Here is a 24925-nt window from a genome sequence, read left to right as displayed (position 1 = left end):
GATTCTGCAGATAGCAGGAGCATGAAGAATTGAATGGTTTTGTGCCATAGGCTGTATTTAGATGTGGTATTATTGTTTTGGTATTCCTGATTATTCTGTTAGGGCTTCTGTCCACCCCCACCCCCCATGTTTCTTTCACACTACATTACCTGTTGTTCCATGGAACTGTGTTTTTTCCATCTTTTACAAAGGAAATGGGGCTGCTGCAGTTGGAAAAATGCCTTACTTGGTTATATGGCACAAATGGTTTGAGGCCCATGGTATTAAATCTTAAGACATGCCTGCAAGGAGGTGTGGGCCAGCTCTGACACAGAGCACTCTGCATCTTCTGTCTTTTGGGTGCAATCAAACTGCAGAATCTGAACTACACATGGGCTGATAGCCCGGTATGCACCATTGAATTTTTCTTCAAAAATCTGTCTGCCTGGAATGACACAATATCAAATTTCATTGGACAACATTGTTTTTCACACATGCATGCTTCTCTTCCCCCCTTACAATGGAAGCAAGTAAGTAAAGATACACTGCCTCCGATTCTCATAACCCTTAGTTTTTCATAGGCACCTGTCTGCAAAGGTCATCCATTAGGGTGACCAAGACTTACTCAGTTCTTCAGCCAGGATGCAACCCAGATGGGAATGAATGTAAATCATCTGTGTTTTCCAAGAATTCTTGTAGCTGCCCCACTGCTATCGCCTCCTATGTCTAGGTGGACAATGACTTTTTAACACACTGAAAGCTCCCAAGTCCAAAAGGTGAGAAGGGGGCCAACTCCCACTTGCACTGGCAAAGGCACTTTATCTGCGACTGGTGCCACACACTCAAGCCACTGTTTGAAAGGCTGAGATGTAGGAAACATCACAATATCATACTCTGGGAAGGTACTGTCAGTACAGAACTGGACCAGAGCAGGCAGTCTGAATTGTCAACCATTTTGCATTCTATATTCCCTATCTTGTAAACAACCCTCGTTTGTTGCGTTTGTTGCAGCAGTTGCTCGAACAGATCCAGCACCTCTCAGGTGGGCACCACTAGAGAACAAGGGAAGTGCTCATGAGTTCTGGCACTTTTTAAAAAATAGAAAAAATATTATACGCATAACAAAACATGAAGCTGAAATATATTGACCAGACAAAATGTCAATGAGTAACAGTTTTTTTTTTAATAATTCACATACATAGTAAAAAGGTGCCACGATGCCATTCTGCGAGCTATGGTAAAATAGCATGCATATCTGCAGCAAAGCAAAAGGAAAAAAGTGCCCCATTTCTGCTTTCAGTTGTATACTAGGAATCAGTTTTGTGAACTTTATGATACAAAAAGCTAACCATTTTTTTTAAAAAAGCAGCAACCCAAATATAACTATGAAACAAAACGTATCAAGAACTATACAACCACTACACCTCATTTGGATGCTGTGCCAATGAAGTAGCTCATTTATTAACCTATTAAAAGAAAAGCCACTCCTAATATATTTTCTCTTTTTTTAAAAAAGTAATTTTTATTGAGTTTTCCATTAAATCATATTCACCTTTTGTTTCATAATTCTATGACTTAATATATTACTCTGTAAGAGCATTGACCTCCTGCCCTCCCTCTTTCTGACTTCCACATAACTTTACATATTCTTCGCATTTCTATAAGCACTTATTTACCCTTTGTCAAATTATAATATTTCACCTTATTATCAGTAAATCACTTCCTTATAGTTACATTACAAAACATTTCAATTCAAGCCTACAAACGTTTTCAAATGTTTACAATTTTCTTTCATATAAAATATAAATTTGTTCCAGTCCTTTTGAAACAGTCCGTCACTCTGAGTCCAGATTATGTCTTCAAACTCCATCATCTTGACCTGCCGGTCTTCCAGTGTTGGAAGTTCCTGCTACTTCCATTTCTGAGCCAGAAGTGTCCTTGCAGCCATTATGGCATACATAAACATGGCACAGCCAGGAGGGCCAGGCTGTGGAAGAAGTGGTATTTGTTGGCCGTCTCATAGAGCTCTTTCAAGTAGTCATCTCGGTCGCTGCGACGGAAATTGTGAGCCCCGCAGGCTGCCGTCCCGATGGCCGCAGCCCCGCTCAGCGCTCCGAGCTGTCGGAAAAATGCCCCGGCGCCCGCCATATCAATTATATTTCTAACATTGTCCTTCATCTGTTTACCAGGTAGAAATCCAGTTTGGTTCTTTCCAATCTCCTCTCCCAATACATCTTTAAGTGTATTGGCCAATATACTGGCGAATAATTTGTAATCATTATTTAGGAGCGAGATTGGCCTATAATTTTTCACCTGCCTTATGTCCGTGTTTTGTTTGTAAATTAGTGTAATATGGGCTTCTTTCCAAGTAATATATTTTCTTTTTTTAAGAGGGAAAACACATTGGTTTAAAACGTTATATATTTCCAGCCTGATGTAGGGGCTGTGTTGTTGTTTTTGAAGCCAAATTCAATGGAAATGTATTGTTTGAAGAGTGAATAGATGTATATGCAGAATATGTAAACGTGCACTGCGAAAGCTTTGTAATATTACTTTTGTGATTTGGGGTAAAATTGATGGATGAAGAAAGTGTTGAACTAAAAGCAAACTGTGTGCTTAACTTGTGTTTGTATCTTTTCGTTTCTAAAAGGACCTTTACAAATTGAATTTAAAATAAGCAAGCAAACTCCAAAATTTTAAAAAATAATAATAGAAAAAATAATACTGGCTGGAGCTTTTCTCTGCTTCCTCTAGCTACTCTCCCACAATATATACTGCTGGGGAGGACAAAGCATATGCACAGCTTTGCCACCCATCTCTCAATATGCCCTATTCATTTTACTTCTGGTTGGGCTGGAGCTGGCATTTTTCTGATGTCAGCACATTCTGTCACAGTTGCCTCAAAGCCAATAATTGTTATGCTTTAAAAATGCAGAGGAAAAGAACGATAATAGTTATTTTATATGGGTACATGGACAAAGTCTTGTTTGCTATGGCAAGTAAAAATTGCACAAAAGAAGAAAAAGTAATTCTACCAGACTTAAGAAATCCATCTTAATATCATTCATAGAGCAATAAATAGCATTAAGTGGGCCAATCCAGACATAGATCATACAACCCTAAACCACTTGGAGACACAAGATGTATTTTGTTCCAGTCAAATAAATCACTTATTTTCTAAGGGAGCAATATTTACAGCAGTGGAAGGGGAACAAATTAACACTATTTTCAGTATAGAAAAGGCCCAGGGGTGGAATTAGGAAGTATAGGCACATCGATCCCACCCACCCCTCACACCCTTTATTTATTTTTTATTAATGAGAACCTACAAATCCAGTCTGTCAAGACTGGCCTGTACGGGCAGGGGTACCTTTACAAATCCACTGTTTTATGGAATTGTAGTTGAACAAGGGAAACAAGAAAATAGTATTGCCGCTCTCTTTCATTGGTTTTGTTAAAATAGGATTTTCCATTCTGACTGGCCAATTTGACTGCAGCTGCCTGTTGCTGATATTATGGATAATGTTTTCTTAATGAAACTTGGATCAGAATGCTATGTTGTCCTGCATTTCAGATGGAAATAGGAACACTCTTCCTGGCCCCAGTTAATTACCACCACCCCCACTAGTTTTTATCAGCCAAGAAGGTCAAGAGTCCGAAGCACGTCATTGCCCTGACTAATACAAACACCTTGTCCACGTCCTCAAGCCTTACTATCTGAAAATTATCCAAAACAACAGGACTAGACAGTGCTCTGGACACCCATGAGACTCATCTGCTATAACAGCAGAGTCAAGATCTCAGTGGATGCAAGTGGTTTTATCCTCAAAATGCTTTGCAAACAAGTCACAGTGGTTACACATAGCTACCATTTGTTCCACCACCTCCTTGAGTCGGACTGTCTTTCTTCTTCTTTGGCGATCACTTGTAGCTGAGTAGTACTGCTAACTTCAATACCACTATGTATGCTTAATGATGAGCCCACACCACTGTTCAGATGTATGCAGCCAGATCTTTCCTCCACTTGCACGGAGCCATCTTTCAACTTGTTTCCTTTCCCTAAGTTCTGCAGTATACCAAGGAGTCAAGTGGGAGAGGATGCTCAGAAGTGATCATGTCAAAAGCCTGAGCCATTCAGATGTACTAGAGGCTGGCCAGGGCTTTGATAGGAGTGCCAGTCATATCAAACAGAAAAAAACCTCAGCGTTACCTGGAAACCCATTAGATACATCCGCCTCCAGGGGTGGATGATCCTAATAGGTCCCTTGCCTCTAGAAAGGGAAAATGTGGGTTGAAAGTATAAATCTCAACAGAAAAAATGGAATGAAAATGGAAGCAAATAAGTACAGGGAAGGGGAGGAGGGGAGGTAATCTCTGCTGCTGTTTCCTAACAAATATTCTCAATTGCTAAGTCATGGTTTGATTTTTTGTTACCTCCTTTGAGCTTTTCAGAAGGAAAGGAGAGGGAAGGTCCAACCAATTTAAATGAACCAATACATAAAGATATGAAAGGAACCCACTGTTTCTGTATACAATGCTAATGTTACCATGAAAAAAACTTTTTATTTATGTTTTGTTTATTTGTTTAGAAACATTGTATGAAGCCCTGCAGCATGCAAATGATCTACAGATGACTACAGTGGTGCCTCGCAAGACAAAAAGAATCCGTTCTGTGATTCTCTTCGTCTAGCGGTTTTTTCGTCTTGCGAAGCAAGCCCATTGACGGATTAGCAGATAATAATAATAATAATAATAATAATAATAATAATAATAATAATAATAATAATTTATTACGGCCATAGGCCCATACAGATAAAAACAAGACATAAATAACAGCTTGTGCACGTGGGAGCAAACAGCCGCTAAAACACTACTATAACAATAAAATATTATAAGGTGGAATGGCATACTACGCCTTAATTAGCTTGTGGTGCTCCTTGGCAACGCTTTTGGGTAAGGACAGCGACCAGGAACCTAGCCACTTTCAGGGTCGTATGGGTATCCTTATCCTGCAAGATTTGGGCAAGGTGGAATTTTGGTGGGGTACCCTCTAGTTTCTGTATGATTGATCCCAACAAATTTGCCCGTGGCACCTTGAATAAGGGGCAGGTGAACATAATGTGCTGGAGCGACTCCGGCGTCTCCTTATCACATTCGCACATGGCGGAGGCTTGTCCCTTTGAGAATCTATGTCTCAGGACATTGGAGGGAAAAACGTTAAACCTCGCTTTGGTGAAGGCCAGTCTATGGGCAACAGTCGAAAGGGAGGAGAGGTATGATGGAACGCGGTAAGTTAAAGTGATACCAATGTTCTGGGGTGAACAAACACCTCCCCCCAGCATATAATTTCGCTGTAAATCGATGTCATCCAGTCTTTGGCGGATCAGTCTTTGAGCAGTGATTTGATCTAGTTTTAGGGAATCTAAGGGAGAGATTCCATAGCTCAGGAGTTTGGCATGAATTCTACTAGTCCAAAGGCTGGAGAATTCATCTCGCCATAAGCATTGGACAAGGTAATGGTCTGGTAATCTATGCCACAATGATAACCAATAATTGAAGACTTGCTTCCACAGGCAAGTTTCTAAGGATGCGATCTTCAATTCTAGTCGCATGGCTGCGTTGCTTACGCACGGGGGGAGCATTAGGAGCCGACGTAGGAATTGGTTTTGCAAAGTCTCAAGAGGAGCAAGGTCTGTCGTCACGGCCCAGAGCGGGGCAGCATAAGCAAGCATGGGTACCACTTTTGCCTTGAACACCTTTAGGGCCGAGGGAACATGCAAAGCTCCATCCGAAAAGAAAAATCGGAGGAGCGCATATGACAGAGTTTTGGCCTTGTTAAGGAGGTGTTGAATTTGTGCTTTCCACCCCAAATTGTACTGAAAAATAACTCCTAGGTATTGGAATTTTAGGACTTGCTCTATTTTTGCTCCACCAAGCTTCCATTCGTATAATCTCCGACTTCTGGCGAAAATCAGAATCTTAGATTTAGCATGGTTGATGGTTAATTGGTTGAGTTGACAATACGTGGCAAAGATCTTCAGAGCTCTGGTTAGTCCGACACGTGTATAAGATAGAATTACCGCGTCGTCCGCATATAAAAGGAGTGGACAGCGGTAATCCGCTAGTCTAGGCGCATGTGTACTTGGAGATGAGTTGACTAGGGGTGCTCGCATGTCGCTGATGAATAGATTGAATAGGCAGGGAGCCAATATACATCCTTGGCGCACTCCCTTGTTTATTGGTATCGAATTTGTGAGGTCGCCCGCAGGAGTAAGTCTCACTCTGGCAAGGGTACCTTCATGGAGCTGACTAATAAGCCATAAGAGTCTTCTATCAATGCCCTGTTTCGCAAGTTTCTCCCAAAGAATATTTCTAGGAACGCTGTCAAAGGCTGCCTTAAGATCTAAGAAGGCAGCACACAGGTAGCCCCGGGGAGGGGAGGAGTACTTCCGTGCCAAATGGTAAAGAACTATTGCGTGATCAGTTGTAGAGCGTTTAATTCTGAACCCTGCTTGTTCGTGGCCAATCTGGTTAGTCTCATCTACCCATCGCAATAGTTTCGTCAACAAAAAGCTGGCATAAATTTTCCCTATGATCGAAAGGAGGCTGATGTTACGGTAATTTTCCGGCTCCATTGGAGAACCTTTTTTATGAATTGGTACTATAATGGCCTCCTTCCATATTTTGGGGATGAGACCAGAAGCGTTGATTGCATCGAAGGTTTTGGCCAGGATGCCAGCCCACCATTTTGGGTGTTGTTTGATGGCTTCAGCAGGGATCAGGTCGGGCCCTGGGGCTTTGCCCGATTTCAGCTGGGCTATTAGCTTGGCTATTTCGTCAGGATCGGTGGGAGGCCAAATAGGTAGGTGGGAAAACAGATGCATCAGATGGTCGGAGGGAGCATCTGCCTGTGAGAAACATTTCTTCAGGAACAATTCCCATGTCGGTGCAGGGATGACTGCCCTTGGGTATTTCCTCACCCTTCTGTTAATCAGAGACCAGAATTCCCTGGATCTATGTGATTTTGAGGCAGTAATCAAGGCCTGCCAGCGATTATGTTGCCACTCACGTTTGGCAATTTTCTGCGTGCGTTTGTAAACTTGCTTGGCTTGTGTATAACTAGCTGGCAGAGTAGATGCATCAGAGGTCTTATATACATTATATATAGCACGAAGGCGCTGTCTTGCTTCTTTGCACTGAGAGTTATACCAGGGGGCACCGTGAGTATACTCGTTTCGATTTAATATTTTGGGTGGTAACCTGAAGAAGGACGTAAGATCAGTCGTATGATGGTGGAAGCGTTTCAACAGTATACTATACTCGTCTGAGGCAGAGTCTATGTTGGAATGGGGCCCGAGGATTTCTTTTTGAAAGAATTCCTGATACCTTTGAGCCTGGGTCTCCGACCATTTGATTCCTCTTAGTTGGAGAGATACGTTGGTTACCATCTGGGTCGCATGTCTATAGGCCTCCGACTGCCAATTCAGGGAAAGCTTGGCTACAAGGGGAAGATGATCACTAGATTGTACATTCTCGATCTTAAAGGAGGAAATACACTTAAGTAGATCACTGGAGACCAGCAGGTAATCGAGGACGCTGTTTGATTTAACACTCAGGTGAGTGAAATCCCCTGGAATATCAGGGAGGCATGTGCCATTTAGGGGGACCAGATTTAAACGGATGGCCATTTGGTAGAGGAATACTCCAGCCTCATTAACTCGTTGGTCTTTAGAAGTTCTCCTCATGATATGTTCCAGATCATAATTATCAAGGTTTGGGGTAACCCACCATTTGGCTTTGGTCAGCGAGTCCCAATTTGCTGCTGTGCGGGCATTAAAATCGCCTCCTATTATGGCCGGGGTGTTAGGAAACTTGACATAGCATGAGAGCAAATGCTCTTCTAGCGAGCCCCATTTAGAGCCCAGTTCAGAGGAAGAACCCCCGGGTGGCAAGTAGACATTTGTAACTAGAAGTGAGATCTTTCCCCCCGCAATCAGCCCGGTAAGGGCGTAGGGAGGCAAGGCCTGTACTAGAGTAAATTTAGAATGTAAGTTGAGAGAGATGCCTATTATTAGGCCCCCTTTAGGGCGGCCACCTTTCAGGGAGGGGCAGGCAGGGAGTTCTAGAAGCTCAAAGCCATTTAGATCAATTCTCTCTACTTCCCACGATTCTTGGAACAAGATGATATGAAACCGGTTAATATACTCCAAGAATTCTGGGTCAAGTTTTTTCCCCTCCAGCCCGCAATGTTCCAGCTGAGGACTGATAGGGGGGAGTTCCTGTTGTAACCAATTCGCTGTCATTTCAGGGAGGGATGTAAGTCCTTTGGAGGCAAGGCAGACCCCACAAAAAAGTCAGTTATTTTACTTTGCATAGCAGGCACCTGCTGAAGGTACCTGGTCTTGAAGTTGGTAGTGAGGTATTCTGACTGGGGCGACAGAACGGGTCTCCCGCTGGCTAACCCAAGGGCAGACACTTCAGTGGGAAACTCCACAGGATTTGCTGAGACTGCCCCACCGCAAGGTCTAAAGGTCGCCGATGAAACCATTTGGTTTATATGTCCGGTCGGGTCTTCAATCAAATCCGGGCCATTTTTTGAAGTAGTTGGGACACTCCCCTGACCTGATGCTGGCAAAGGTACAGGGGATGTTCGGCGTATTGGTACCGTTTGTATGTCGGGTCTATGCCGCTCAGGGGAGTATGAGGACTCCAGTTCCGGCATTGATGGATTAGATGGTAAGGAGTTGTTTTGGTGGAAGGAACTCTGAGATACACTCCTCAGCGGGGGACTCTTGGAGGGCGAGTCGAAATTTATCAAGAGTTGGGATGAGGGGCCAGCTTGAGAGGCAAAACCTGGGTCTGCCAAGCGTCGGTGGGTTTTGCCCACAAGTGGAGGAGGCATGGGTTTAGGAGCTGGACTAAGGTATGGAAGACTTCCTGCTTCCTTAAACCACGACTCCGAAAAGCTGGCAGAGTTATCCTGAAAAGTGGGCAGGACTTTTCCGTTCTTCTGGACATGTATGAGCTGATGATTAAGTACTTCTAGTCTATCAATTATTTCTTGTTGTTCTCTCGGTGGAAGGTCGCCAAAGGTGGCTAAAAGCTCTCTTTCCTCCGGCAGGGTCAGAGATTACTTGCGCCAGTGGGTTCCTTTAGGGCTCGTGGAGACGTAGGGTGAGTCCAGTTTCGGTGCGGATGGATATCCTCCAGGAGAGGAGCCTCGATGTCCCGAGGTACTCCCGACCTCTCCGACAGAGTCCGCTCCGTACCGTGACCGGCAAGTAGGAGGGGGTGGATCATGCTATCCATAAAAACTCTTGTTGGGATGATACCGTACCTTGCCAAGAGTGGTTTCTGCCTGATGATAGCTGAAGGGATCCTTGGAGAGTAAAACGCAAGTATCACTTTCTGTTGCCCGAGGTGCTGGTTCAAAGGTAATACTGCAATGAGATCGCATTGTGAGATTTCTATGTTTAGGAGATTGCTTAGGTGCTTTTTAACCCCACTCAGAGTAAGCCACCTTGGTGACCCTGCCCCGATGTTTAGGCAGATTTTCTTAGGTTGCAGGGATAATGCTTGATGTATCAGTGCAGGATTTGGTTTATATTTAGGGATCACACTTCTTTTTTTGGTAGAAGGCAAGGACCTCTGGCACTTCAATTCCCCCGTATCTACAGTTGGTTTAAACTTTGACCAGAAGTTATCCATTTTCTGTTCGAGGTTACATAACTGGGAGGCTAGCACATCAATCTTCTTGAATATGCAATTAAGGGTTCTGACCACAAGATGGAGATGTTCATGTTGTTCTTGTCTTGTGCAGTCCTCAGTTCCAACGTCCTGCACCACCCTCAATGGGACACTCCCTCTTCCTCCAAGCTTGCCGTCCACGGTTTTAGTCTGAGGTAAAAATAAATCCTCTGGTGTTGACGTTGTTTCTGGAGACATTAGAGGGTAGAAACGGTTCTGAGTTTTCACCCTATAGCAGAGTTCAATGGGGTCACTCCGTTTGTCAGAAACGGGGGGGTCGATTTTTAATTGTTTGGCTCTTGGGGAGGGCAGAGCCTCGTCACAATCCCTTAGGCGTTTGCCTTGGCCCATCGTTATGAGTCTTTAAAAATAGCAGTGCTTAAAAGATAATAAAAGGTAGTAAAAATAGAAATACAACTGGGCGTGAGCTGGCGGAAAACCAGTAAGTCGAAGGCTGCTTCCGGGGCTGCCGGAGAATGCAATTATCTGCTCATTAAAGCTGATTTACGATGCAGACTTTACAGTTATAGAAAAAGGCGTCCTCCTACTTACTAATTTAAAACTAAAACTAAAAACTAAAAACTAAAGTTAAAAGTTAAAAGGTTTCTATACTCATTAAAACAATGTTAAAAGATAAAACAGGGAGCTCACACTCACGCTGACTAAGTGCCGTTCGCCATCTTGAATCGGTCTCCTCGGATTAGCAGATTAGCGCTATTAGCGGCTTTTAGTGGCTTATCTGCTGATCGGATCAGGTGATAAGCAGCTTAGCGGCTTAGAAAAAGCGGGGGAAGGAGAAAAAACCAACAGGAACTCGCAAGACATTGTCGTCTTGCGAAGCAAGGCAATAGGAAATTTGTTTAGCGAAGCACCTCCAAAACGGAAAACCCTTTCGTCTAGCGGGTTTTCCGTCTTGCGAGGCATTCATCTTGCGGGGCACCATTGTACATTGAATGTTTCTCATTCCTCTTCCTCATCCACGACTAGCGGGCCATTTCCCTTGCCAGTCCCACTTTTCTGTGAAGTTATAACTCGATATGACCGAGATGTGTCCGTCCACATCTGTCGCATGTCCCGCTCGGCTACCTATGGGGTGTGTCTCTTGCAACTGATGGTGGCTGTCATTTGCTTCCCCATAACAACAACCCAATGGGGGATGTTGGCCCTCTCAATATTGTGGGGATTGAGCCCCCATGGCCAGGATTCAATCCAGAGGGGAATGCATTTAATTATCTGTGTTTTCCAATAATTCTTGTAGCTTCCCCACCACTTTTGTCTCCACCAGATTTGACTGTTTGGTTAAGTTTCTCAGTGTGACCTAGATGTGTTCATCCATATCTGTCGTACGTCCCACCCGGCTACCTGCACCCTGAGTCAAATTTATTGTCTGGTCCCGTAGGCTGGCTTAAGATGTGGTTTAAAAAAACAGGATTTTGCTCTAGTTTGCTCTAGTTTGAGTTGCCAATCATTCTGGTTCCTTCCTCTTGGTTAAATGTTGTTTATTTGTTTGGAAACCTGTTATGATGAGAGTTGTAGGGCAAGGAGGAGTAAATGGGGAGCATAAGGAGCCTGGGAAGACAGACAACCACACCCACCCGGCATGTTCCAGCCAATGTTCTGAGTTGCAAACACCTTTTCCTTGTATGTTGTCTTGTCTCTGATCCAAGTGACAGCAGACAGCTGCATAGGAGCTGCTGCTGGATCACACTGGGTTGATGGCCTTTCTGGAATTGCACACTTCCCGGAGGTGTCCAGTGTTCCAAAAGTGGGCACTGGCAGTTCAGTGAAATACTTGCAGGACACTTCAAAAGAATCTTGACAGGAGTTCTTTTATTGCAGGGTTTGAGTTGCGTGGCTGTACCACCTGATGGCGTGTTTGTAAGACAATCCTGGAGAGCGAGAAGTGTACATATAGCTGATGTACGTACAGAAAAAGTGGGAAAACGTGCACTTTTATATTTTAAAAAGAAGAATAGTACAATTGCAGTACCAAAGATTTGCACTAACTGTAGAACTTGACTTGAGGGGTTGAGGTTTGCGCTTCATCCCTGGGTTTAACCAGGGACTTTTGCCAGTGCATTTCTGAGATTCTGGTTCACATGAATGGTCAATTTCTACCTGGTGCTTTTCATTAAGAAGGGGAATAGTGAAGAGTGAAATCGGAGCCATTTGCAGGAGTGTCAGACCATTGAACAAGGCACCTACATAGGTGAACACCCAAACTATAAACTTTTTTTTTCTACTAAGCTTTTTGTTTTGTCAGAATGCATCTCTTATAACTTCAATACTGGAAAGCATTCTGTGGTTACCAATCTTGTTGTACTCCTCTTCTTCTTCCTCCTCCTCTTCATCTCGGTATTCCAGCGGTTCTTCCTCTTCCAGCCCCCCTTTGAGAAAAGGTCTGGGTCATCCGAAAAATCTACAGAAGCCACTGGCTTGTTGTGCAGCCTGTTCTTTTAGCTTTCTCTGTCCCTGTGTGTTCTGAGGTGTGCATCCTCAAAAAAGGTTGAGCGTTTTAAGTGAGACAAAAGTTATTTGATGGCAGGGTGTGAATTGTGGCGGAGATTATACATTTCAGATAGATATTTCCTTTAGGCTGGGTTAGAGTTCCCTTTAGTTTTGATATTTCTCCAGCAAACCCTATTTTCCTTGTCTTTCATTCAGTTGGAAGTATTGGAGCCAGCCTGTCAAATATATATGGATGTCAAAGTCCATTCCTCTTTATTTATTAATTTCCCCCTCTAATAACATTTTATATGTTGCCCGATTTCCCTTCATGTTTTTCTTAACGCCAAAGGCTTCGATTGGTGAAATGCACCAATATATATTTCATCCATGGATTATAGAAGGTCTGAGTTGTGTGGCTGCATCTTCTGGTCAGGTGTTGGCAAGGGATTGAATCTGGGTGCAGAAAAAGAGACAGGACACTTGTGTTGAGGGGTTTGGGAATACCCGGCTGCGAGTAACACAGGTGCATCCTCCGCAAATTTGGAGTGTGTGCAGTAACTGAAAAGTTCATTAAAGGCAGGGTGTGAACTGTGTGGCTGTACCACCTGCAGGCATGTTTGGAAAGGAATACATATTGGTGTAGGAAAGGCTGAAGCATACATATTGCTGATGTATGTAAACAAACTGTGGAGAAACCTGCAATTTTTTATTTTCAAAGGAAAGATAGTACTTGAGCAGCAGCTATGAAGAGGAAAGCAGAAACTGTGGGAAATCTTGTAATTCTATTTACCTAACATAGAGGAAGAGGGGTGGGATGGTGGGGGGCTGCGGAAATCACCCCTCTGCAAATGGCCACGTGGACCAGCATGGCAGGGAGGACGGGGTGAATGTGGCGCCATGGCAGCCATGACGAAGCCGAGAACTGAGCCCGCCTTGTTCCAGGCCTCCACTAGCAGCAGAAGAAGAAGATGGAGGAGGAGGAAGGGACGGAGCAGCCAGCTCTTTGCTGCTTTCCAAGCAGAGCACCCTTTTTGGATGTTAGGATCCCCTCCTCTTTTTTGTTAATTAATCCCTGAATGCACCTCCCTAATGAGTGCGTCAGATGTAGCACTGCCTTTCACTTCTCTCCTCTTGCAGAGAGAATGAAAAATCCAGATAAATGTGCTTGGGATTCTTCAAGTCCAGAATCTGGCTCTTGTGGATCACTTGCTGGCTGATTCCAGAGGCTGCAAATGGTTTCTTTTTCTTTCTTTTTTTAATTTTTATTTCAAAACCAAAAAATATTACAAACATCAAATTCAAAATCCATACTCATTTTCTGACACAATCCTACTACATATATTACCTAAATTAAAATATATCTAATTGTTTTAGGCTTGCTTTGCTCTATGTATATACAATACAATTAACAAATTATATTATAAATGATATTATAGGTTCCCATATACCCCCCACTCCCCTTCACCAATGTGTGATCTCAATATTTTACTTCTTCCATCTTGTTGGTTTGTTATAATTTAATAATTATTCAATTGCTTCTATTATTATTTTCTTGTTTACCCTGCATGTTTTACACATTCTCTATTAATATTTCAAATCCGGAACCATATTTTTTCATGTTTTCCTTCACTCCATCCCACTTACTAATTATTCTCTGATTTGAGTGGCCTCTAATAATTGCTTTCAATTTTGCCATTTCTACAAACTTGCTGAGTTGTTTTTTTTTTGCCATTCTGATAGTGATGGGATATTCTGGCAGCTGCTGTTGTGTAAAGGAATAGATTTTTCTTGTCTTTGGGAATGTCATTAGATATTAGGCCGAAAGATTTCATGAGGTGATCTACAGCAGGGTTGGGCAGGATAATAGCCCCAAAAAGAAACTGTTCTTTAATCAGGAACTGCCTCAGTCCCTCAAATGTATCTACCTCCTTGCAGACAGCCAAAAGTTGAAATTTTGCGCCACCTTCGCAGCTACCAAGGGGAGACTCATAAGAGGCAGTTTTATCAACCTTCTGGAAAGCGCGGATGTAGCTTTCCACATACAGTCCATATCTTTGCAAAACGAGGTGTTTATACCGTTCATAGTCTAGCACGTGGGACAAAGGAAGATGGCCCATGAGATCCGCCAACTCCCCACTAATCAACGTCTTCAGAATAGACATATACAGTCTTGAAGGGAGCTCCAGTTCCCGGCAGGTTAGTTCGAATAAAGTCAGATAGCTCAGGATATGCATGGGGGGTTTATACGCAGGGAAAAGACGTAAGTGTATATCCCTCAGGGTAAACTCACGAGTAACATGCCTTGCAACCACATCTCGTGCCTCTTGGTCATAGCTGTACCTTGGGGCAGGGCGATAACTCAGGGCTTGTCCATCCGGACGCTGAGGTTCCTGCCCTTCATACCTGTAAGAGGGTCTGGGATGCTGGCCGGAGCCCTCCTCTTCCTCGTACCGTCGAACCAGCCCGCGGGTCTCCCAGGACCGTTCTGGCGAGTAAACCAGGGCTGGGCTAGGCGGTCGATACATTGTTGGTCAGCGACTTTCCTGGGGTGGGTGCTCCGGCTCTCAATAGTTGTCCTCTGCCCGAATCTCCCTTGGTCTTTACGGTGGTCCCTTGTAGTCATACTCCTGCCATCTAGTCTGTGGGGCTGCAACAATGGAGTGACCCACTCGGGGATACTTTTCCCGACAAAGGAATCCTCCCTGGGTGCGACCCTGCACCCACTCGACTGCTTGGCCAGGCAAAAGCTCCATTCCCCTCGGCTGGGCCATCGGCAATGAACTTGACTCAAGGGGTTGAGGTTTGCGCTTCACCCCTGGGTTTAACTTGGGACTTTTGCCAAGTACTAAGCTTTTTTTTTTAAGTACTAAGCTTTTCAATATTTTGTACTAAGCTTTTCAGAGAGGGACAGGCACGAGAAAGGGTTGCGAAACACGAGTCAAACAATAGTATGATGCAGCCTTTTTGGCTGTTAGGATCCCATCTTCTTTTTTGTTAATTAATCCCTGAATGAACCTCTCTAATGATTGTGCCTGATGAAGCACTGCGTCTTTCTTCTCTCCTTTTGCAGACAGAATGAAAATTCATATAAATGTTTTTCTTTTTCTTGGTTTTTTTGGATGTGAAAAATGACTTTATTTTCAAGTCCCACTGAATGAGGAACTGTTCCAGGAATGGCTTGTCCCACCCTCTACTGGATGGTCCCTGAGAGGCGGGCCAAGGTAATGCAAGCCACCACACTCACAACACTCAACACGGTGAATGAGAGCAGCAGGAAGAAGCTCTTTAAATTCTTTCTTGGTCTTGTTTTTCCAAAGTGCACAAGGTTGTTGTTTTAATTACAAAAAAAATCAAATTTACAATGGAAATGGGGCTGCTGCAGTTGGAAAGATGCCTTACTTGGTCATATGGCACAAATGGTTGGAACCCCATGGTATTAAAGTTTAAGACACGCCTGCAAGGAGCACTCTGAATGTTCTGCCATTTGGGTGCAATAAAACTGCAGAATCTGAACTACACACGGGCTGATAGCCCGCTATGCACTATTGATTTTTTCTGGAAGAATCTGAGGGCCTGGTGTGACACAATATCAAATTTCATTGGACAACATTGCTTTTCACACATGCATGCTTCTCTTCCCCCATTAAAATGGAAGCAAATAAGTAAACAGAAGGGGAGGAGGGGAGGTTATCTCTGCCGTTGCTTTCCTAACAAATATTCTAAATTGCTAAATCATGGTTTGATTTTTATTAGCTGCTTTGAACTTTTCAGAAGGAAAGGAGAGGGAAAGTACAAATATTTAAATAAGCCAATATATAAACATACGATAGGAACACATTGTTTCTGTATACAATGCTAATGTTACCATGAAAAAAACTTTTTATTTATTTTTTGTTTACTTGTTTAGAAACATTGTTTGAAGCCCTGCAGCATGAAACTGATCTACAGATGGATACATTGAATGTTTCCCATTCCTCTCCCTCATCTACGACTAGCGGGCCATTTCCCTTGCCAGTTCCACTTCTCTGTGAAGTTATATCTCTCGATGTGACAGAGATGTGTACTTCCACATCTGTCACATGTCCCGCTCGACTACCTATGGGGTGTGTCTCTTGTAACTGATGGTGGCTGTCATTTGCTTCCCCATAACAACAACCCAACGGGGGATGTTGGCCCCCTCAATATTGGGGGGATTGAGCCCCCATGGCCAGGATTCAACCCAGATGGGAATGCATTTAATTATCTGTGTTTTCCCATATTTCTTGTAGCTTCCCCACCGCTATTGTCTCCACCAGTTTGCCCCAGATTTGGGGGGGGGGGTAACATTCCAATTTTTCCTCCATCTTTGCCTCACTGGCCAGTCCCATTTCCTTATCACTGTGTGGTCAAGTTTTCTCAGTGTGACCTAGATGTGTTCATCTACATCTGTCATATGTCCCGCTCGGCTACCTGCACCCTGAGCAAAATTAATTGTCCGGTTCCATAGGGTGGCTTAAGATGTGGTTTAAAAAACTGAGGATTTTGCTCTAGTTTGAGTTGCCAATCATTCTGGTTCCTTCCTCTTGGTTAAATGTTGTTTATTTGTTTGGAAACCTGTTATGATGAGAGTTATAGGGCAAGGAGGAGTAAATGGGGAGCACAAGGGGCCTGGGAAGACAGACAGCCACACACACCCTGCATGTTCCAGCCAATGTTCTCAGTTGCAAACACCTTTTTCTTGTATGTTGTCTTGTCTCTGATCCAAGTGACAGCAGACGGCTGCATAGGAGCTGCTGCTGGATCACACTGGGTTGATGGCCTTTCTGGAATTGCACACTTCCCGGAAGTGGCCAGTGTTCTAAAAGTGGGCACTGGCAGTTCAGTGAAATACTTGCAGGACACTTCAAAAGCGTCTTGACAGGAGTTCTTTTATTGGAGGGTTTGAGTTGCGTGGCTGTACCACCTGATGGCGTGTTTGTAAGACAATCCTGGTATAGAAAGAGGGAGAAGTGTACATATAGCTGATGTACGTACAGAAACTGTGGGAAAACCTGCAATTTTATATTTTAAAAAGAAGAATAGTACAATTGCAGTACCAAATATTTGCACTGACTGTATAACTTGACTTGAGGGGTTGAGGTTTGCTTGACTGTAGAACTTGACTTGAGGGGTGAGGTCACATGGCACAAATGGTTGGAGCCCCATGGTATTAAAGACATGCCTGCAAGGAGGTGTGGGCCAGCTCTGACGCAGAGCACTCTGCATTTTCTGCCATTTAGGTGCAGTCAAACTGTAGAATCTGAACTACAAACGGGCTGATAGCCCGCTATGCACCATTGAATTTTTCTTGAAAAATCTGTGGGCCTGGTTTGACACAATATCAGATTTTATTGGACAACATTGCTTTTCACACATGCATGCTTCTCTTCCCCCCTTAAAATGGAAGTGAATAAGGCAAGATAAGGGGACGAGGGGAGGTTATCTCTGCCGTTGCTTTCCTAACAAATATTCTCAATTGCTAAATCATGGTTTGATTTTTTGTTAGCTGCTTTGAGCTTTTCAGAAGGAAAGGAGAGGGAAAGTACAACTACCTTTGTTTAGAATGCGGAGTGGAACGGCTGAAGTGAAAGTGATGGCGGGGCTGACAGGTTTCACCATGCTACCTGTCTGTAGTGTTTCTGTAGGCATGTTTGGTGGTCTTTCCCCGGCAGCCGTTTTGAATTCCTTTCTGGGATCTTCTAAATGCACAGTGCAGAAACATGTATATTAAGCACAATGAAGAGCAGATGAATTGGGAGGTTAGCAGCAGCGCTTCATTTCACAGCCCAATAAATAAGCACAGTGTTGTTTTCTTCCTTCTTCCCAAACCCTCGAAGGCAGCCTTTGTATAAGACGACCACCAGAAACAATCCTCTATTAATCCTGCTCTGCTGGCTTCTTTCTTCTCAATGAAGGACATGGAAGTCTCAGCTCCCGCGGAAAGGGGAGACAAGGCGGTGAACCGCTGAGCGGGCGCGGCAGCAGTGCAGCCCGCTAAGCTGTCGCGCGCGGGGCTCCCTCCACGCGCTGAATGAAACTCTCCCACGACCGAGCTGCTGCTTCTGCCACAGCTAGAGCCGCTGGCTGCGGCGGCGGCGAGCTCCGTCCTTCCCACTGCCTCGCCAACGCGGAGGGGGAGTCGAGGGAAAGATGTGAGGGCGATCTGGCGGTGACATCTGTCACCCCATTGATCACCAGGGTTGATTCGGCTGATCTGGCTGGCTAGGCGGGTGTCCCCTTCCTCCCTCACCGCTCCATGTGCGTCCCTCCCGAAGCTGCGCGCTCGGTGGAAGAGGAGGACCATCCCAGATAGAAGGAGTGTACCCTTCTTCGGTCAAGGGTATACGATAGCTGCGCACCCCTGCTAGAACCTCCCAACAAGTTCAAGGTACAACTACCTTAAATAAACCAATACTTCAAGATATGAAAGAAACCCACTGTTTCTGTATACAATGCTAATGTTACCATGAAAAAAACTTTTTATTTGTGTTTTGTTTATTGGTTTAGAAACATTGTATGAAGCCCTGCAGCATGCAAATGATCTACAGATGGATACATTGAATGTTTCCCATTCCTCTCCCTCATCCACGACCAGCGGGCCATTTCCCTTGCCAGTCCCACTTCTCTGTGAAGTTATATCTCTCGATGAGACCGAGATGTGTCCTTCCACTTCTGTCGCATTTCCCGCTCAGCTCCCTATGGTGTGTGTCTCTTGCAGCTGAAGGTGGCTGTCATTTGCTTCCCCATGACAGTAACCCAACGGGGGATGTGGGCCCCCTCAATATTGGATAGATTGAACCTCCATGGCCAGGATTCAACCCAGATGGGAATGCATTTTATTATCTGTGTTTTCCAATAATTCTTTTATTTTTTTTAAGAAACATTATTTTATTTTCAATGCAAAATCATTGTATAAACTAGCATTTTTAAGATCAAAAGCTTTTAAAAAAAAGTATTGAAAGTACCCTTATAAAAAGAGTACTAGCAGAATTTAAATAAACCCATGTCAGCATTTTAGTTGATTAGGTTAATATTTCTATACTGTAGCTAAACCTACTAAATAACTTATACCATGAGATGAATACATAATTTTACAGTTTCACATCTAAAGTTGTTTTCTTTAGAGTGCAGCATAGTACAACTTTCAAAATAAATATATCTTTAAATGGCATTACAATTAAGGCACAATATAACCCACTTAGCATTAACGCTCGAAGAACTGCCATCTCAACAAGCAGTCTCATGAGAGACCTATGCTTTTGTAACAAAAATTACAAATATTAAATCCAAAATAATACTGTATAAACAAGAAAGAAAATCAAAACATACAAAAAAGAAAGAAAAACAAAGTAAAAAACAAGACAAAAAAGCATACATCTACAAATAAAACCATATCATCCTTCTAATCTAATCAATATATACATATACACATATTGACTTCCTTCCTTTGTTCTAAGATCTCAAAATTTTTACTCTTACTGTATTGTTGTGTCTAATGTAGATTACTTCCATCTTTGTACTTTAACCCTGTAAAGCATCATTCATTACATACCGATAAACTTACTCCAGAACAGTGTTTTTTCATATACTCTTTAGCACATCCCCATTCTTTTAATAATTTCTGGTCTGATTGTCCCCTTATGAATGCTGTGTGTCTTGCCAGATTTATATATTCACAAAATTTGATTTGCCATTCTTTCATTGATGGAATTTTTCTCCCGTTCCAGTTTTTTGCTATAAGCATCCTGGCAGCTGTCATTGCATAAAGGAATACTTTCCTTTGATTGTCGGGAATATCGTTTGTGATTATACCTAAAAGGAATGCCTCCGGTCTTATACTGAAAGATATTTTAAACATCTTTTTGATTTCTTCCTAAATTTCATTCCAGAATTGTTTAATAGGTCGGCATTCCCACCACATGTGAATCATTGTTCCTATTTCTTTTTTTGCATCTCCAGCAGGTATTTGATTTTAATTTGTAAATTTTAGCCAATTTTACCAGAGTTAAGTACCATTGGTACACCATTTTCATGAAATTTTCTCTCATTGTATAACATGTCGTAAATTTAATATCACACTGCCATAATTTCTCCCATTGGTCCGGCCGAATTAAGTATCCTATATCACATGCCCATTTAGTCATAACTTGTTTTACTTCTTCATCCTTTAACTCCAAATCTAATAATAAATTATACATTTTGGATATATTCTTTTTTGAGTTTTGTAATAAATTTCCTTCTGGCAGATCAAACATCAAAGAACAGTCAGAAGTCTCAGATACATAGAACATTGGTCCATGTGCCTTATTTCCTGAAACACTACCATCTGAGGATGTGGGGCTATCACTGCCTGGTTCCAGACCCTCAGGGGCATGACCTGCTACTTTGGCTGCATGGTCAGCTTTTGATTTTCTGAAGGCTGGTACAGGAGGAGCTACTATGCCCGGAGTGTATAAGCTTGAGTCACCCAGAGTCTCCAAACCTCTCACATCAGCCTCAAAATGTACTGCAGATAGGTCCTCCACATCATCTGGTTCATGGGGGTCAAGCTTCAGCAGCCCTGGAACATGTTCATCTTCTTCAAGGGACAAGTCCCAGGAGGCTGCATCTGTGGCTTTCGTACAAGGCACATCAAATCTATACTTGTCGTTGTCAGCACTCTCTTGGTCGCTGTAGAGATTAGCATGGGCAGTGCTATCGTCCTCAAGGCTTACCATGTGATCAGAATGAGATGGGGGCAACTGGAAGTAGCTGCACTCCACGCCTTCTTCTGGTGCCTGGTGCAAGTGCAAGTTGGTTAAACCAAGATCTCCAGGCTCTCTAGATTCAGTCCAGGCCACGCTGGGTCTTGCTTGACCTGCATGCTCACGAGGAAGGCTGTTGGACTTGTTTGGATCCTCACCCTTTGAGGTCTCCAGGAAACTCAACAGCTCTCTGTCTGCAGTGACTCCCAGGGAATGCCGGGAACGCCTGGTGCTGACATTTCTGTAAGAAGGACTTTGCGGTCTCTGCTGCAAGAAGGGCAGAAATTCTTCAAGTCCTCTCTTTGTCAACATCCCAACATCATTTTCACTGCTGCTCCTGCCAAAAGCTCCAAGATCCCCGGCAACCCAGGATCGGCGTTTTAGCTCCAACTCCTTTAATCGCTGTTGCTGTTGAAGTTCTTGGGCCTCTCTTTCCTTGTTTTCCTTAACGGCTTTGCTGAACCTAAGACAAAAATCCCTAAATATCTGAAAACATTCTTCCAGTTTCATGGTTTCTTTATCTTCGCATAAGAAGTCCATAAGGGCGTGTGATTCCTTCAGCAGTTCCCGTTTCCAGCGCTCCAGCTCTTTTATCTCTTTTACAGCAAACTGGAGGAAGCCTTCCATCTGGTGAAACAGTTCAGAGTCCCGCCGAATATTATCCTTAAGAGACTTTGTTTTGACAGAGAGTGAATGGAGCTCTGCTTCTATACTTTCAAGAGATATTCTGGCTGCCTCCTGAACGTGCTGTAGTTTGTCTGAAAAGGCTAGAAGAACTCTATCCTTCTTTTGGGCTTCCAAAGCAACAAAATGAAGCAGATTCATCCCAGGCTTGTTTGCTTTTGTATCTGCCAACTTGAGTAATGAGGATAGCTTAAAGCCAACTGCATTACCAGCATATCCTCCTGCATTCATAATATTCCCAGCCTGAAGGACCAAGTGCAATATGGAATGTAACTCTTCACAGCACATTAGCTCCTTTGTAGCCATTCTTATAATTGTCATGTCTTTCTGAAGAGAAGTACAAGATGGGGAGAAATCTTTTTTTAACACCATGGCTTCGAGTCGCAGTGAATAGTTTGGCACCTGGATTAGTAGGTACATAAAAGAATCTGCTTGACACAGTTTTGATAGGTCTCCATTGAAATCCTTTAATTTCTTTACCTCTTCTGTTTCTGGCAATAACTTGATGAGTTCACGTAGTATCTCAGAACCATAGAGATCACTTCTTCCTGAGTGGAGATCTTCAATTATGGATTCAACTGATTTTTTAAACTGCTTAAGAAAGATCCCAATATTCATACTTCTTTTGGCATCCAAAATATTGTAATAATACTTTTTGTAATTTCATTCTTCTTTTTCAAATCCTATTTTTTATCCTGATTGAATATTTGGGCATTTTGGTGATATTGTAACCATGTGGTGCAGTATTGGGTCACCTCTTTGTATGGTCTTAGTTTTAATTGGCCCTGTTCCTCTTTAAGGAGCGCCTGGTATGTTGCCATTCTTCTGATCGTATTTTTCTTTTTAATTGATATTACTTCTAACGGTGAGACCTACCATGGTGTTTTCGGTTCTAACAGCCTTCTATGTCTCACCAGGACCTTATATAATGAATTTCTAATTACATGACTTAGAAATTATTTATGTACCACCACTTTGTTGTAAATTAGATAGGCATGCCAATCGTATCTGTTGTTCCATCCCTCCAAGTCTAAAATGTCATTATATTCTAACTTAATCCAGTCTCTGATCCAACTAAAGCATGACACATCATAGTATATTCTCAGGCCTTCCACATCTGTTGCATGTCCTGCATGTCGCATGTCGGCTACCTATGGTGTGTGTCTTGCAGCTGAGGGTGGCTGTCATTTGCTTCCCCAAAACAACAACCCAAAGGGAGATGTTGGCCTTCTCAATATTGGGTGGATTCAGCCCCCATGGCCAGGATTCAGCCTACATGGGAATGCATTTAATTATCTGTGTTTTCCAATAATATCTGTAGCTTCCCCACCGCTATCGTCTCCACCAGTTTTCCCCAGATTTGGCGGGGGGGTTAACATTCCAATTTCTCCTCCATCTTTGCCTCGCTGGCCAGTCCCATTTCCTTATCACTGTATGGTCAAGTTTTCTCAATGCGACCTAGATGTGTTCATCTACATCTATCGTATGTCCCACTCGGATACCTGCACCCTGAGCCAAATTAATAGTTTGAGTTGCCAATCATTCTGGTTCCTTCCTCTTGGTTAAAAGTTGTTTATTTGTTTGGAAACCTGTTATGAGGAGAGTTGTAGGGCAAGGAGGAGTAAATGGGGAGCATAAGGAGCCTGGGAAGACAGACAACCACACCCACCCGGCATGTTCCAGCCAATGTTCTCAGTTGCAAACACCTTTTTCTTGTATGTTGTCTTGTCTGTGATCCAAGTGACAGCAGACAGCTGCATAGGAGCTGCTGCTGCATCACACTGAATTGATGGCCTTTCTGGATTCACACATGTCCCGGAGGTGGCCATTGTTCTAAAAGTGGGCACTGGGAGTTCAGTGAAATACTTGCAGGCCACTTCAGAAGTGTCTTGACAGGAGTTCTTTAATTGCAGGGTTTGAGTTGTGTGGCTGTACCACCTGATGGCGTGTTTGTAAGTCAATCCTGGTATAGAAAGAGGGAGAAGTGTACATATAGCTGATGTACGTACAGAAACTGTGGGAAAACCTGCAATTTTATATTTTAAAAAGCCCAATACTACAATTGCAGTACCAAATATTTGCACTGACTAAAGAACTTCACTTGAGGGGTTGAGGTTTGCGCTTCACCCTTGGGTTTAACTTGGGACTTTTGCCAGTGCATTTCTGAGATTCTGGTTCACAAGAATGGTCAATTTCCACCTGGTGCTTTTCATTAAGAAGGGAATAGTGAAGAGCGAAATCAGAGCCAGTTGCAGCAGTGTCAGGCCATTGAACAAGGCAACAACATAGGTAAACACCCACACTATAATTTTTTTTTTGTACTAAGCTTTTAAATTTTTTGTACTAAGCTTTCCTGAGAGGGACAGGCACACAAAAGGGTTGCGAAACACGAATATGATGCAGCCTTTCTGGCTGTTAGGATCCCCTCTTCTTTTTTGTGAATTTATCCCTGAATGAACCTCTCTAATGATTGTGCCTGATGAAGCGCTGCATCTTTCTTCTCTCCTTTTGCAGACAGAATGAAAATTCAAATGTTTTTCTTTTTCTTGGTTTTTTTGGATGTGAAAAATATCTTTATTTTCAAGTCTCACTGAATGAAGAACTGTCCCAGGAATGGCTTATCCCACCCTCTACTGGATGGTCCCTGGGAGGCGGACCAAGGCAATGCAAGGCACCACAATCACAACACTCAACACGGTGAATGAGAGCGGCAGGAAGAAGCTCTATAAATTCTTTTTTGTTCTTTTTTCTGAGAGTGCACAAGGTTATTGTCTTAATTACAAAAAAATCAAATTACAATATAATGCAGAGGCTTTTTACACACAGAATATTAGAATGGTTTTCTACCAGAAGGTAAAGAAAAAGTGTTCTTTTTTACTTTCTTTATTAATAAACCACTTATTCGTTTTAAAGCTATTGTTATACAAAATTGCAGGACATACACAATTTTCCTTCGATAGGGTTTGCTCTTTGCCCCGCCCCCCATTTCTTATCTTTTCTTTTTTTGCTAAGTGCAAATACTAGATTTCTCTCTCCACCTTTTAAGGCAAGTTAAATGCGACCCTGCAAATTTAAATTACTTCTTTATATCTCCAGCATAGTATAATCTCAGTCCAGGAATTAACAATCCTGACACAGCAAAACTCACAGTATCAGCAGCACACATTGTCTTACTTCCAACCTTGTTGTCAGCATGTGTTCTGAGAGTTTTTGTGTGTTGTGTTTGTGTGTGTTGGGTGTGAGTGTGCTGTCCTTCTATGGACATTGCAGCCTGCAACTTCCTCCCTTTATTTGCACCACCAGTG

At 43.0% G+C, this 24925-nt stretch overlaps 2 protein-coding genes across 6 annotated transcripts in view; one reads left to right on the top strand and one right to left on the bottom strand.

Annotated features, from left to right (window-relative positions):
- Positions 1–24925, top strand: part of LOC308578634 (putative G-protein coupled receptor 34) — a 257775-nt gene that overhangs the window by 121663 nt on the left and 111187 nt on the right. The gene's annotated exons all lie outside the window — the stretch shown is intronic.
- LOC308579185 (FH2 domain-containing protein 1-like) lies at positions 20430–22256 on the bottom strand (the record flags this gene model as incomplete). Its single annotated transcript, XM_081179995.1, has 1 exon — positions 20430–22256. A coding segment is annotated over exon 1 (1809 nt), but the record flags the coding sequence as incomplete, so codon positions are not given.

The sequence above is a fragment of the Podarcis bocagei genome (genome assembly GCF_964188305.1).
Source record: "Podarcis bocagei genome assembly, chromosome: Z".
In the NCBI taxonomy this organism is placed as follows: domain Eukaryota; kingdom Metazoa; phylum Chordata; class Lepidosauria; order Squamata; family Lacertidae; genus Podarcis; species Podarcis bocagei.
This window is presented reverse-complemented; position numbering and strand designations above follow the sequence as displayed.